We start from the raw sequence: 16844 nt of genomic DNA, 5'->3' as shown, positions 1-16844 counted from the left end.
GTGGCAAACCTTTACAAAGAATGAAGGGTTACATCCAATATTACAGAGACGTATTTCCACTTGCACGACAGGACTTCCCTTTCCTCTCCTCCCTCAAACTTGCTACAGAGGTTCTCCAAACCCTCTGAAGCATATTTGGGAGGTATGAGGGCTGGCTGGCTAGGGAATCCATTCTGGCATTGGTGTCCATTCTGCTGGCAGATGTACACCACTGGATTCAACCTGAACATATCTTTTCTAGATATAATTCTTCTGTGTGACAAAAAGCTAATAAGTTCAATGTTCGTACTATTTTGTTTTATTATATTATTTTTTCTCACTTTCTTCGTTATCCTACACACCCTTGGATCAAAATAATTTTCATACGAACAACACTGAATACTGAGTTCGGTTTTGATATTAATGGTAAAACTTTGTCCCATGCCTTTATTAAAAATAGGAAATCACAAAATTTTCTACCTTAAGGGGATTTGGTATTCATAAAATATGAGTAAACTAGCACATGTTTGTTCAATTTCAAACCAAACCTTCATTGATTTCCTTTAATAATCACTGTCTAATTTGAATTAAACCTGCTGCAAAAATTGTAACTTTAGGCATAGACATTCCCCCATTTTCCACAGCCAATTGCATAAGTTTAATTCTTGAGTTTTTTCCTTTGTCACATTTAGATACAGTCCTCTAATATTATTTCAACACTTCCAATACTTGAACTGCTTGAAATAAGAACATAATCCCAGACATATAATAGGGACACTACCCATCTATCCATGAAAACATTTGACATAATCTACTTCACCAAACCATTTTCCAATTAAATAAAAAGAGAATTATTACAAATTTTTATAAATCTGGGTCTGCTTCAAGTCAGGCATCGGGTTAATTCAAAATATTTTATAGCTCTTGTGTTTAACTTCTGTCTTGTTATTTTTTTAAAAATCATATTGACCTGGTTCGCACAACCACCATAGGTTAAACAAGCCGGGTGCCATTTGCCTAATCACCCACTTGGGCGTTGCTTGTCATATCATCTGAACAGATGCATCATGGCTTGTTGGAGGGGAAACAATTCTCAATCCATGGACTTCTTTACCCACGGTGATTGTGTGAATTGGGCAGTGTGTAGTATATTAATTCCCATTAGTTTTGATAAAACTTAACTTATAGATCAAAATCCTAAGTAATTGTCTTTCTTTTACAACACCTTTTAAATATTTAAGAAGATTTGAGAAGATAAGACTAATTTCTCCTTCATCACCAAGGTAGTTCAGTTGGTTGTATCTAGGAGGCTCCAAATGTTCTTGGATCCACTTCAATCTTGACTTTTATCCAGATTTTAGAACTGGATAGCTGTGTGTCTTGCAAGACCTCTTTGTGATTTCTCTGGCTCATTCTATCTTGCCAGGAGGGGAGGGCCTTGACTGACTCCAGCTACAAAAGCTGCTGTGGTTCCTGCTGAAGGTGCCTAGAGACAATCTAGCTATGAGTTGTGCAAACCTGGTCCCAGTTCCTCTGGCTCATTTCACCTGGTCTGGGAGGGTGGGGCCCTAACTGACTGGCTGTCCCTGACTGGCTGAAGCTTGCTGTTCCTGTGGTTATTTTTGCTAATTGGATTGGTTTATTTTTCCTTTGTTTGGCCCTACTATAATTATTATTGGATTGTTTAATCCCAAGATACATTTATTACCATGAGATGTTCATACGTGTATGATTATTTAAACCTTAGTATTATTAGTAACTGTTAATTCGTTGGAAATTTAATATTCTATTGTGTAAATGTTCTTGATGTTGTAAGCCACTTTGACCATGCTTTTAACATGGAAAAACAGCTTATAAATAAACTATGATGGCACTACTTTTGTCATCCTTGTCAAGTAAGCCACTTAGGGGACTTAGTTCATATATAAATGGAAGTAATAAATAATAATTACATAATAACATACTGTCAGTGTATAGGCATATACTCTCGAAGCAACTGAAACCCCTCTACTTGACCTTAATAGCAAAGGATTCAATGAAAACAAAAGAGTAATGAAGTACACAAAACAAATCTGACAGCATGTGTATCAAATTAATTTAATTCACTGGATAAAATTATTCCCTATACTGAAACCCTAAAGTACCCAATAGGATCCTCTTTCCTTATCCAATCAATATCTTTCTCTGTGCTCTAAAAAGAATAGAACTGTACGAGGCTGCCTCTTACTGGTTACATCTGTAATATTAACTTTTATGTACATTGATAGTTTCTGTCCTTGAAAAAAAAAAGTTTGGTCAGAATTAATGTACTTAATGTAAGAAAGCTATTCACTCTGGATGCTAAATATGATGCCAGAATTTTACGGCCAATATTCCAAAATTCTATTAGTCTATGAGGCTGTACATGATGGGTGGGTGTTTCCCTTCTTTGGGTATAACAATGACAAGTTCTTAACTGTCAGCAATTCTGTTATCCTCAACTGCTATTATGAACTCTTTTCAAAGGACTATCAAACACGTGAGAAAAAAGCTTTGTAGTATTTCTCTGCAAACCTACTTAGACCCTGCACTTTATTCATTTCTAACTTACTAATAGCTACACGTAATTTCTAGGGTTTTATACAACTATTCAAGATGCACTTAAGTTTAACAGGATACTCCCTGCTCCCTTTTCAGCTAAGCAGTAATGCTGCCTATTCATATTTCCTGAGAAGTAGAGACTCCTGCAAAATTTCCTTTAATATCACAGAAGTGTTGTTCCTAATTTTAATTCTTAATTAGTCTAAATATATTAGCCAATACCCTATCAGTCCAATTCTTTTTAAAGGAAGTTTACAACAATTAAGCTTTCCTGTCTTCATGAACAGAACCTAAAAAAATCAACTTTTCTTTTGGCTTCTTCCATTGTAGTTAATATCTAATTAGGGCTTGCATCTTTATGCGCTCTCTTTAAATGTGACTGCTTTACTTCTTCCCTTTATCCGTTTTTGTTCATTCAATAGGAAGAAATGCCTCCCAACACACATAGAGGTGCTTTATCTTGCAGAATAGGAGAGATTCTGCATTCAAAGACAGAGTCCCAGGTTTGGACAATCAACAGGAGAAACAACTTAGTGGCACTGTGTGTGCCAGTTGTGCGTGCTGGTATTACCCTAATTACCCATGCCAAGAGTTGCAGTCTCGTCAAAAATGCATACTGCATTTTCACCCACCCTACAACCCATGGCTTGCAGTGGGGGTTGTAAGGTGGCCAAAAATGCACTAAGCCTGCATCACACTCCGGGTTCGAACGACACAGCAACCCACGAAGCGCTGCAGGTAATTAGGGTAATCCTGGGCATGGAAGCAGGGGAAACAACCACTGCTGTGCCGTTACCCCTGCTAATGGTCTGAACAGCCCCACACTTTCTGTGGTTCATTCATTCATTCATTCTCCCCATGGTGTTGAGAGGCCTATTCTCAGTCTCTCCCTGGGTACGATCTAGGGAAAGTACTGTCCGAACAAGCCTGGACAATAATTTTTCCCATAAGTCCAGAGGCACATAACTCATGTATATTATCTTTTAATTCCATTACCCCTGTATATAGGTTACGTCTCTGCTGTAAGCTTTATTATCTTTCCTGGGAGAATCTAGCTGTCACTGTCAGAACAGAACGAAAACTAGCCTTTTACAAGTTGCTATGCTATCATATCAGTAACTCTAAAATGTGCATATGTGTACAGGCATGATACAAATATGCAAACACCCAGCTAGTTTCAAGGTCAAAGAAAATGAGTTGGCTCGATATCATGTGCTACTTAATAGACTGCCATTTCCCTCCCAAAGTGTCTCTCCTTATTTCCATTTTCTATTCAATCTGATTAAATACTATCACTATTTCATTTTAGCCACCTACCTATTATAGACTTTTTTCTGTACTTATCCTATAATAATATTACTGAGCCCAGGTGATGAACATTTTACAGGTAGCAACACTAGCAATCCTTCAGGAATTTGTAACCGTGACTGGGAAATAAAAGTTGTAGAATAGGACTGTGAAGCATAGCTGAACCAGAAAATAAGGCATTCAATTCAGAGAGGAAATCCCTTTCCATGAACAGTAAACAATAGTGTGGGGGTGGGAAAATGTATTTCTTTTAAATTTGAGGGATCTAGTACAACCTGGTTCATACGATAATAACAACCCAGAGAGTATGGGTTGTAATTGAATCGTGGTTTGTTGTTGAATTGTGGGTTGCCATTACATGCGAACCCTACACTAAAGTTCAACTATGGGCTGTTAACCATGAACAACCAAGAATTCACAATGCAACAACAAACCATGGTTTCTCTTCCTGGGCTGTTTGTGGTTAACATATTTAAACAATAGTCCAGGGTTTGCATGTAATAATAACCTATAATTTAACAACAATTTACGATTCAATGACTGAATTGTCTATACATGCAAACCAGGCCATCTTCTGTAACTTGAAGGGCTGGATGTTACCTACTCTGATTACTGTATTAGGCTGAAAACAGCTAAATTGTCTTATATCAACTTATCATACTGAAAAATAGTATTGATGGTGAAACCCCTGTGAACTACTGCAATTACTGTCCATTAAAAAAGAATGGTTTTTAATAAGGAAATTATTAATTGAAGCTATAAAATTGCGAAACATCCTAACATGTTGACTTCCTAGTCGTTCAAGCAACATCAGGTACTGGAACTATGATGTCAGGAAGCATTTGTATAAAGCTCTTTGCTATCTTTGCCTGCAAGAGAGGTCCCTGGTCCATAAAGGACTCCAACGGAAGATTGCATGGATTCATCACAAAAAGCAACACTTTTCCAGTTTTTTTCCTTCTCTAAATATTCTGATGAGGGGAAACCTCATTAAACTAGAAAGAACTGGATGGCTGAGGCTTAGGTAGAAAAAGACTAGAAAGAACTTTATCAAAATATTTCACAAATATTTAAATGTTCTTTCTGATACTGCAAAGGATTACAAAAGCATCATTGAGGCAGAAAAGTAATTAGCCTAAGATCACATGAAATACCAGATGGCATGTGCTGTGATGATTAAAAAAACCAAAACAGTTGGTTACCCATGAACACCATTCGCGGAGAAAAATCAAATCTAACAAATAGTTCAACTTAACTAACTGCATTTATTGAAACATTCAAAGTGTTACATCTTTTATCTTTACAAAATCTCCTCAAATACGATGTTCTTGGTGTAAACTCCACTGTGGCCACTGAAATATCCTTGTTCTGGTCCATCGATGACTTGAATATTGAGGTTTACGAAAGAGCGCATACGACTCATGGCAACGTAGAGTTGTCCATGGTAGAAGACAGTTGTAGGCAGATAGATGCCAACTTGGTCCACAGTCTGTCCCTGACTTGTTTACGGGATGTATGTTACTGGCATATCATTGTACTTTGGCCTGCACCTGTGTTTATAAAGGCGTATAGATACTTTTAAAAATTATTTTGTTAAATTTAACAGCTAGAGGCTTCCTTTCTGAGCAATAACTAAACTTTGACTGGGTTACTTTTAACTGTAGTTGTCTCTTAATTCCTTCATGATTTGTTTACAGGCCGTAAGTTAGTGGCATATCACTGCAACTTGGCCTGCACCTGTGCTTATAAAGGTGTACATATTTGTGTGTCCATATTTCATTTGGCTCCAATTTCCAATTAATTATGTTTGTTTAATTTATACTTGACATGTTTTTGATATTAAAAATAAAACTTTATAGTACTTTCTTATTGAAGACAGCCTAATTCTTTTTTTAAAGATTTATGGATATAAACAAACTCTTCTGAATATATGAAAGTTGTGTTGTAAGTCCCTATTAGTTTATGAAGTAACTGCAGAAAATATCTTTATAGGATTAAAAATAATTGAATTCACTTTCAAGTTTTTGATAGCTGGTATAGTGTAGCAGCTAAAAATGTGAGCTGAGAGCCAAGAAATGTCTAGTTCAAATCTTGCCTCTGGCATGAACTCATTAGGTAGCCTTAGGTAAGCCACTGTTATTTAATTCAGACATCAACCTAAACCATGGATAAGGAAACCTTCCTATAGTTTACATGATGTCTCAATTGACAAGCCACAGTTAATGGCTATTGCTCCGCCTCCAAAGCCCATTGCACCCGGAAACTGGACTGCTGAGCAGATGGGAAATTAGAGCAAACAAGCTATAATTTGTCTATAGTTTTGGAAACTCAAATTGAATTTTAGATTGTAAGCCTGAGGGCTGGGCCTATCTTATTATTAATGTTTGTAAGGTGATCTGGGAGCCTTTTTTGTCTGAAGAGTATGATATAAATGCTGTAAATAAATAAACGAAGTCTGTCTCAGACTCACTCCTCTATTGGTAATATGGGAATAATTATCACCAACCTTACATAATATATGTGAAGTGCTTTGAACACTCAGAAGCACTATGCAAATGCCAAGTATTAAGTGCATATGAATTACTAAATCAGAAAATAAAGAACCATTAAAAACGCTGTTAATGCAGAGAAGGACAATGGTGTCTGTACAGCACTCAGCATTTGAAGCTTAATTTTTCATAGCCTACCCAAAGTCCATGCTAATGTGTACACAGAGTTTAGCTGGCTTTCATGATAACATGCAGAGAATTTTCATTAAGACTGGAGATATCTTTTAAACCAGAACATAACCAACCAATGAGTGTATGTATTTCTAAGTAGAGAAAACGGTTGTATATCTCTAGTCCAAGAGCTTCATTGGTCCTCAAGTGATGTCAGAATACTGAATCCACCTTGTTGACCAGAGTAGTGAATAGTCAATTAGTGATCATGAGAGCTGGTGTGGCATAGTGATTAAGAGGTTAAGCTGAAAAACAGGAAGTTCCAGGTTCCTCTATCATGAGCTCATGGCCTTAGGCAAGCCACTCAAGGCCTCGGTCTTCCCATCTGCAATATAGGGGATAATAACACTGACTTACCTTACAAATTTGTTATAAAGATTACAACTAAATAATCATATGTGATTTGAAAACTTGACAGTGCTATACAAATGTTTGTTTTTATTATATTATTGTTACTAATCACTTAGCCAATTACTTAGCTGCCTGTCATTTATTAAAATAAAATTGACAAACCTCAACAACTGCCCCAAGAACTACAATTTAAATTACCATCTCTGGGAAATGTTAATGTTTCCAGGATTGTTATTCTGGGATTACTTCCTAAACTTTTGCATGCCCTTTAAGAACTTGAACAATTTTAACTGGAAATCAACATAACTCAGTTATCATAATTTTAAACAGAAATACATTATTGTATTAAATAGCAAATAACTTCCAACAAATTTGGATATTTTCTAGGATCGAATCTCAGTTCTACAAATGTATTATTTTGTCTGAATATTCCACATGGAATTCCAACAATGAACTATGGAAGGTACCTAAAATAACAAAATATTTCATTTATTACTATTACATCATATACATTAGGGCAGTGGTTCTCAACCTTCCTAATGCTGCAACCCTTTAATACAGTTCCTCATGTTGTGGTGACCCCCAACCATAAAATTATTTTCGTTGCTACTTTATAACTGTAATTTTGCTACTGTTATGAATCGTAATGTAAATATCTGATATGCAGGATGTATTTTCATTGTTATAAATTGAACATAATTAAAGCATAGCTTTTAACAGAGTAGCTGCTTGTACGGGGTGTATGTGATAGGGTTGGCGCGATGATGTCATCAGGCCGGGCACTCGTATGTGGGCGTATCTGCATGTAGGCGCACCTTCCTGGAGACGGACAGAGGAGCGGTGTCTCGGTTCCTAAGACCATCGGAAATATGTGTTTTCCGATGGTCTTAGGCGACCCCTGTGAAAGGGTCGTTTGACCCCCAAAGGGGTCGCGACCCACAGGTTGAGAACCGCTGCATTAGGGTGACCATATGAAAGGAGGACAGGGCTCCTGTATCTTTAACAGTTGCATAGAAAAGGGAATTTCAGCAGGTGTCATTTGTATATGTGGGGAATCTGGGGAAATTTCCTCTTCATCACAACAGTTAAATCTGCAGGAGCTGTACTAGAGTGACCAGATTTAAAAGAGGGCAGGGCACCTGCAGCTTTAACTGTTGTGATGAAGAGGAAATTTCCCCAGATTCCCCATATATACAAATGACACCTGCTGAAATTTCCTTTTCAATACAACTGTTAAAGATACAGGAGCCCTGTCCTCCTTTTCATATGGTCACCCTAATATACATCAGAGCCCTGTTGTAACTGTAGTAACTCAATGTCAACTGTGAAGCTCAATCCTATGCATCTACTCAGAAGTAAGTCTCAATGAGCTCAATGGGGCTTACTTGCATGTACCCTATTTCTTCGATTGTAAGACACACTTTTTTCCCCATATAAACATCTCTAAAAATGGGGTGCGTCTTAGAATCGCGGGTGTGTCTTAGGTCGTTTTTTCTGTTGGCGGTACTGAAATTAGTGTGCGTCTTACAATCAATGGCGTCTTACAATCGAAGAAATACGGTAAGTGTACAACGGGGAGGAACTGCAAACTTGTAGCTTAGCTGCAATCATATGCATACTCATCCAGGAGTAGCATTTGGCAGAACACAGTGGGACTTGCTTTTGAGTAAACATTCCTAGAGTAACACTGTTGCGCATTCAAGATGACGTTGCTGCATTGGGATTGGATTCACTTCAATATTCGCCAGGGGAATCAATACAGCGGGCAGAACAGGAACTCCTTGTCCCTGCAGTCCCCCTTATGCATCTTCAAATGTGCTCCAGAGGCTTGGGGAATGAGGGAGAAGGAGAGGAAGGGGAAGTCCTGTTCCGCCAATGGTATCCATTCTGCTGGAAGAACTATGATGATAGATCCAATCCTAAATCGACTAAAGGTTAGAATCTTAACTTTCTTCGAATATAAATACTATTCACAAAACAGAATAGCTCAGAAAAGGGAAAGATTTTCTAGAAACTGCTTTATTAAAAACAAATAAATAAGAAGGCTTACAGCACAATCCTATGCACCTTACTCAGATGTCAATCCCATTGAGTGTATTTAAGAGTGTTTAGAATTGCAGCCCTAGCCTCAGGTCAGCCATTCATTAGGGAGCCAGTGCTGAAATAGAATGGTAGAGGAGCAAGGCAAGACCGCACTGTCCTCATCCATTGCACACAGTTAACCTCCTATGCAAGCTGGGTCCTACACACACACCTCAGTTTCCTCAATATTTATCTGATATTATTCCAAGTCCTTTACACAAAGATAAAACAGAACTTTGCTCACTGCAAACTCAAATATGCAGTGGGAAATGCCGCTAATCTATTACCATAAAAGATTTAATGCCATAAATGATGGTGCTATATAAATAAATAATAATAATAAAATCTATCTATCATCAGCTCAGTGTAGCATTAAGACCAAAGCCATAGAAGGCAAAGACAACTGAAGAGCTATTAACACATTTTAAAGTGTGATGGGATTATTTTAAGGAGTAATTCACAGAAATAGATGCATAAATCTACAAATGAGAAGTGACAATATGACTAACTTCCTAGCAAAATATTGTGAAGTTTATCACTTAATTCCTAACATTCATGAAACATGGATGAATTTGGCTTAATTTCAAGAAATGTAAGCAACGCAAAGCAACAACGTAAGATTCGTGAACGATAAAACTTGAAGTCAAGACACAGATATAACCTATTTTGAAAGTGTCAGCTGCAACAGATCTCAGAAAAGATATAAATTGGCAAACAAAGCGTTTTTATAGCCTTTACCAACTAAAAAAGCAGTCTGAGAAATGGTGCTTAGCATTGCAGATAGCCCAAAGACAAAAACATCCTACTGGAAAGAATCAGTTAAACAAATTCTTGATGAAATCTGAAAAATTACCCAAGTGGTTAACTACACAAAATTGCCAAAACACATGCACACTTACTTTTTCCATTTATTGTTAATGTTGATGCAATGGTAGCTGTTACTGGCACAGGTAATTGTGGCACTAATGAGTGTATTCTTGGTCTGCTCCCCATCCTAGCACGTTCTTCTCCAGGTCCTAACAAAGCTCCAACTGGTTTTTCTGCTGCCACCTCTGGTGCTACAGAATCTTCCTGATCCTGCTCAATGCGATCCATCTTGTCAGGACTTTCATTTTGAAAGCCGTCCACGGCTGTCCGACTCTTAATAGGACTTTTGGGCACAAGAATTTTGATACCTGACTTTGAAAGGTCCATATTTTTTCTACCAGAGAGGGGAGTGTTGTTTTTCCGAAACTTCTGGGCCGCAAACAACTGATTCTTTGATTCGTGGTCCTTTCCGATAACTAAGGACTTGGACGTTTTTGAAAAAGAACTATTAGTAGATCTAGAAATCTGTTTTCTTGCATTATTTGGAGACGCCCTGTTTGTCCTTGTTAATGTGCTTTCTTTTTGCTTTTCATTGTGATGTCTATTGAATTCATGTATATATTCCTCACAATTCACAAGGTGCTGTTCAGGTTCCCACGTGTCATCCTCACTTTCATAGCCTTTCCATCGAACTAAATATTCTGTTTTCCCCTTCTTGTTTTTCCTTTTATCAACAATTCTCTCTACCTGTTGAAAGAAAAAATACAGATAGCAATGAAAATGTGCTTGTGAAAACTTAAAAATATAAATGTAAATGTACAAATGTAATGATACCCAGTAACCAACCATTATTTTGCCTATTCAGTAGTATCATGTTCTTTAAATGCTGACAGTCAATGAAATTAACAATACCTCTTCATGCTACTTCAGTGAGATAAAAATCTTCAATTATTTTCTCTGTGTGCATGTACAAAATGCAAGCTTCATATCGCCATTGTGATGATTAAAAGAAAAATCCTATTATGGTCATATATGCTTGATCTGCTATTATGTGCATTACTATGCTCCTTGACTTTCAGTCACACATTGAAAATTATTATTCCCATTGAATATTGTTCTGTCACCATAAGTAACCATAATGCATAACATTTAATGAGGTAACTATTGGTTTTGGAGGAAATTACATCAATTAACAGAAAAGGAGACCTTTTATGTCTGAGCACAACATACTTTGAGAGATCTTCAACAAGACATGAGTTCATTAGTTAATCTAAAAAAAGGGGGGGCTCAGTTCAGACAACACATTTCTCAACAGTAGTTTTAGAGTTTTTACACCACCGTTGAAAAATGTGTTGTCAAGCAGGAAAACACCATGCAACAGTGGAATTTTTTTCTGGAAAACACTCCATGCAGAATATCCACGCTGTGCAGAGGAGAGTTCCTGCATAACCATTGCGTTGTCTGTTGTGTGGCGGGCTCCATGGAGTTCTCCATTATGTTGAGTTAACTTTTCCCAATGGCTACAGAGTTCTCTGGCCGGAGCGGTTAAAGGAGCGAATGCTGCTCTAGAAAAACCGCCAGGATTTTTTTTTTTTTGCAGCTATGGCTGATGGAATACTATTGGGAGGACCAGGGGAGGGGAGAGGGTGGAGGAACTGTCAATCAAACATCGTGATGGATTTTACTCAACTCCACAGTAGCCCACAGTCACACAACAGTGAATTTAGAACATGTGTGGGGAGTACCTCCTAAAAACTCAGCCGCTGAGTGGAGTTTACATACTGTATTGACTAACGTGTTGTCTGAACTGAGCCAGGGAGAAAGTGAGTCTTTCATGGATAATTTAATGAGGTATATGGGTTTTTAGTTCCATTCCTTTAAGAAATGGGAATAAAGTTTTTTTAAAGCTATAGGCTGGCTTTGTGCTAGCAGAAAACTATTCTAGTTGTGAAGACAGAGCATTTGATTTCCTCACCCCACCCTATCCACTACAACTCCCCTGTGTCCAATGAAAGACTGACCCTGAGGATTGTCACAAAGGGCTGCTGTAGATGGGGGACTGGTAAAAACCTGTGTTCCCACCTTGCACAAACAGAAGCATTTTACATTAGCACAAAGCCACTGCTGGATACAGCCTAAAGCATTAACCTTACATAGGCCAGGTCTGCGTATGCAACAAGAAGTTGTTGTGTCGGGTGAATGCAGCAAGCATGAGTTATGTGAGAGTTAAACAATTCTCACATAACCCTAAAATCATGCAAACAGCCCCATTGTGTCACAATATTAAGTTTACAGAATATTTTGAGATAAGTATTAAACAACCCATTCATATTGAAGTTTCAATCAAAATTCAAATAAATTGGTTCCTAATTTATAATTATTTATAATATTTTTCGATCCACTTAATGAAAGCTCAAGATGTACAATAAAGATACAAAGATTAAAATACATAAAAATACAGAAACCTAAAACATATTTTACGATCAAGAATTAATGATAAAAACAAAGAGCAGCATTAACTGTTAAAAGCTTGAAAAACAGTATTGTTTACCAGCCAACTAAACAACACTAATTTCTCATTTAAATTCCCAATATGTTCTCGTTCTCTCTTTCGCTCTATCTCTCACACACACACTATACATTATACTTGCCAAGGCTATACATCTCTACAAGTGACCTTATGTAATAATGGTAATTTCATAGGAGTACTATGAAATTAAACTAGCATGTGATCAGGAAGAGAAGACAAACGCTGACATTTGACGTTTCTTCAAATCAATTGGGAGTTCTGCCTTAAACTTCTAAAGCAAATTGATTTTGCCCATTCCCTTTGAATGCTTACATCAAAAGTATTACATTTACTTTTTCTGAATGTATGTATTTAAAATGTTATTTACATAGTGTGAAATTATTGTGGGTGGCCCAATAGTCATGGTTGGAAACAGCATTTCCATATAGGCAAAAAGTCAGTTTGAGGGGCACAGCTAAGCTCCCCCTTGTCTGATCTGCTCCAAATTTTGTACGTAGATAGCTATAGTAATTTGCTAGTGGATTTGCTCTGTGAGAGTCAGGACAAAATGGATCTATTTGCAAAGGTGGAGGAAGATTGGGATGGAACTCTTGTGGATGGAATTCTTAATTTTTTGGATGTGATCCAGAGTTTTGTCTGTGGAGGCACTAAAAAGTCATTCCCCATTAAATGGGAGGACTTCCACTCTTGACCTGACTTCTTGCTTCTGAGCCAAGCTTGGAGTGATAGTTAGAGAAAGCTGCTGTTGCCTTGGTACCACAATCAGGTATACGATGGGTGGTATTAATTTGTTGTCCTGCCAATCTGTATTAAAAAATCATGGCCAACTTTTTGACATCCTCCAAGAGGCAGTTGAGGAAGTAGCTTCCTTCTCCCATTAAAACAGCTGGTAGGTTGCCATACAGGCCTCATAGTTCCCACCCGGAACATGGGTGTTGGCAATCATCCCATGGGAGATCATAGTGGTAGCAGAGTAAACTTTCAGAGGACGCTGATGATGCTAATGAAGCTCACTGGTATCAAGGAGATCTAGCCTAGGAACTGGCTTGGTGCAAATGGAGGACAAGGCAGTGTGGAGAGGCTGGATCTGTGCATCAGAATCTGCAGCCCTTAGGGCTGGCTCCCACAGTAAGGTGGGGAGACGAGCCATCCTGTTTCTTCAGGCATGTTTGGTGAAGGCCTGGCAGTGGGTGGAGGAGCCCACCCTGTGCGCCTCTCTCAGAGACAAAGAGAATGTCTATTGGTCAGTGGCATCTTCCCACCATAGCAGATACACTTTTGGAAGATGACTTTGGAAGCCACATGTTCCCAAGGAGCAAAGACCATGTAAAATCTGAGGAAAAACTCAATGATGAATTAAGAAGAAAAATTACAGAAAGAAGAAAAACTCTCCACAGCAGTCCCAGAAGGTGACAACTGTAGCTTCTTAAGCAGAACAATCTGTTAAGATATGGGGAATATTCCAAACAGTGCCATCACTGCTGCAGACGAAAAAGAACTGAGGGGGAGTCTGGAGCCACACCCTAGAGTATGCTAATAGGGGGTGGGCAGGTCTCCCACCTAAAGCTCTACTCGCCTCTAGAATGTTCCAAATGACATTTCTGCACAGACGCATCACCCATATGTGAAATAGAGACCACAAAGAAAAATGGTATCGTTTTCAGATATGGAATGAGTAAAGATTTAAACTTCTACGCTTCAAAACTGATTTCATACAAGCTTCTATTGTTAAAACGGATTTTGCATTTTAAGCAGTTAGCAATTCCTATATCATTTCTACACAGTTACTTATACTATAAGCACACTTGCAATGAGGCATCCTTGTGTGACTTTGTGATCCACAAATGGAAGGGCTCTTTCCATCCACAGCAGACATTTGAAGAGTGGTGGGATCCTGCTAGTGGAAGGCAGGGTTGTGGCTGGTTGGCCACTGACTCCTACCACTTCCTCGCTTCCCCCCTGCAGCTTTTTGCATATTCTCAAAATCCTCTCCAAAGGGTCCTCCCAAACCTCCAGATTTATTTATTAAACAAGCACTCATTTAATTTCTGGTTACAATTTAATGAAAATCTTGACCCAGTGTACGGCTGCTGTGAAAAAGTAAAATTCCATGTTAGACATACTTAGAAAAGGAATCAAAAATAAAGCTGCTAATATCATACTTGCCTTATACAAATCTAGATACAGTTCTGGCAACAAACCTAAAAAGGGATATTGTAAAGTTGAAAAAACTGCAGAAAAGGGCAACTAACATGATCAACAGATACTTGGTTACAATGTCTGGAACTGTTTATCTTTGGAAAGTGAGGGGAGACATGACAGAGGCATACAAAATTATGCATGGTATGGGGAAAGTGGATAGGGAGACATTTTCCTCTTCTCATAATACTAAAGCCTGGGATTATCACATGAAGCTCACTGGTAAGAGATTCAGAGAGAATCTAGTTAAACTATGGAGTCCGCTACCACAAGATGTAGTGATAGACAATTTGGATGGCTTTAAAAGGGGATTAGACAAACTCATAGATGATAAGGACATCAATGGTTACTAGTCCTGATGGTTATATGTTACCCCCAGTATCAGCGGCAGTATGCCTATGTACACCAGTTGGTGGAGAACATATGCCACAGGAGGCTGGTTGACCACTGTGTGAACAGACTGCTGGACTAGATGAACCGTTGCTCTGATCCAGCATGGCACTTCACATCTGAATATTTCAATGCCAATATTATGTTTTAAAGCTAATCTTGTATTATTATTATCATCATCTTTACCACCATCACCACCACCCCATTTTGCAGAAAAGTATTCAAGGCATCTGATCACTTACCTTCCGGCATTTAAGAAACCTCAGTGAGAAAACAACTTATAAAATATATCTTTTATCACACAGTGTACACATTTAAGAAGTAGCAAGGGACTCAAGTTCCACTTTCAAATGAGAGTCTCCCATCAAGGACTTCTCTATATTTAGCTCTTGTATCTGAACACAAGGTCTTATACCTTATTCTTATGCATACACATCCAGGAAAATTGCATTCATTCTTGAAAGCAGTTCTGCATCTTACAGTTGTTCCCAGTCCAATCAATAAAATTCAGTGTTTCAAGATACGCACACATATACCCTCAGAAATCCAGGACAAAACAACAACAACAACAACAGTAAATTATCTTCATTTGCTTGTGGAACAGTACCAACATAATAGCAGGGATTCATATATTTATTTTTTGACATTTAAACCACACTTTTCACAAGTTTTAACAACATTCTATTGAACAATTTTTACCCACAACAGTGAAAAATGAAAAACACAGACATAAAATGGCCAGAAATGGTTCGTATAAAACAGAGCCAATCCCACTGTGCTTTTTGAAGGGAGACCTGTTAGATATTTAGAACGGTTTCTTACTTAACTGCAGAGCCTACAGACATAGGAAACTCCCTTATACTGTGAAGAATCCAACAGGGTGCTTATGTCTGCTGATTCCCTTATGCCCCTCCAATTCCTGTCCACAAGAAAGACTCACTGCTTGTAGAAGGAAGATTTAGCATTTCTGGGGCAACTGGAAAAGAGCAAAAACTAAGGGAGCTCTGCCAACCTGCCCCAATCAAGAAACTAGCATTTTTGCTCATTTCAAGGCTTTCTCTGGAAAGCACTAAATTGCAAGAAAATCAGCGGAATCCACCACTTACACAACAGAATCAGCGGGGTGCAAGAGAATTGGCAGAGGCATAAGTATTCCATTGGATTCTACCCACTGAGTCACACAACTGGTCCATCTAATCCAGTATTGTCAACACTGACTGGCAGCAGCTCCCTGGAATTTCAGGCAAGTTTCTTTCTTAGTCCTACCTGGAGATACTGGTGATTGAACTTGGGACCTTCTGCATACAAAACATTGTGATATTCCAGGGAGTTATGGCAAGTAGCCATAGGAAAAGTCATACTCTTACATTTTTCTTAGTTACTGAAGTGGAAGCATCCAGTAATGGCCAATTTATTAGAAATGCACAATTCACCTGATCCAACATGCCAATTTGTTAATTCTAACAAACAAGTCAACCAAGATTGAAAACCATTTTCAGATTAAGGAGAATTATCTTCATTGCTACTTCCAAGTTTTGAAGGGGTTCATTGCTCCCCTTAAATTGTAAGGAGCACCACTTCTCTCTTGGCCACTGGGCATCATTCCCCCTGAGATATGACTGCAACTTTCACCATTCTAACTATTGGCTATAATCTGGAGGGCCACAGGTTCCGCACTTTGTGATAAACCATTGCAATTCATCTCCCAGAGGAATCAAAGCACATCTCTGCACATGCTTCCTTTGTCCCCACCAACCCTATTCATCTAGCTGTGAAACGTTTGAGAGTTAGGGCCTTCTACCAGTGGAAGATGGGTAGCCAACCACGCAGATACAATCATGCCTGCCTAATTTTGCAAAGGGCCACTCAGATTTCTGTGGATTTCTCTTCCCTGGCAG

General features: G+C 38.3%; 2 protein-coding genes across 3 annotated transcripts in view; one reads left to right on the top strand and one right to left on the bottom strand.

Annotated features, from left to right (window-relative positions):
- LOC134401417 (enoyl-CoA delta isomerase 2-like) overlaps positions 1-16844 on the top strand; it is a 313853-nt gene that overhangs the window by 64663 nt on the left and 232346 nt on the right. The window lies entirely within an intron of this gene.
- Positions 1-16844, bottom strand: part of CDYL (chromodomain Y like) — a 231210-nt gene that overhangs the window by 74823 nt on the left and 139543 nt on the right. For both annotated transcript variants that reach the window (XM_063130324.1, XM_063130323.1), the window contains one exon: positions 9920-10574. In XM_063130324.1, coding sequence (XP_062986394.1) covers positions 9920-10574 — 655 coding nt within the window. The remainder of the gene's footprint in view (positions 1-9919; positions 10575-16844) is intronic.

Source organism: Elgaria multicarinata, chromosome 7, assembly GCF_023053635.1.
Source record: "Elgaria multicarinata webbii isolate HBS135686 ecotype San Diego chromosome 7, rElgMul1.1.pri, whole genome shotgun sequence".
In the NCBI taxonomy this organism is placed as follows: Eukaryota; Metazoa; Chordata; class Lepidosauria; order Squamata; family Anguidae; genus Elgaria; species Elgaria multicarinata.
Note: the sequence above shows the minus strand (reverse complement) of the source record. Positions and strands in the feature narration are given on the sequence as shown.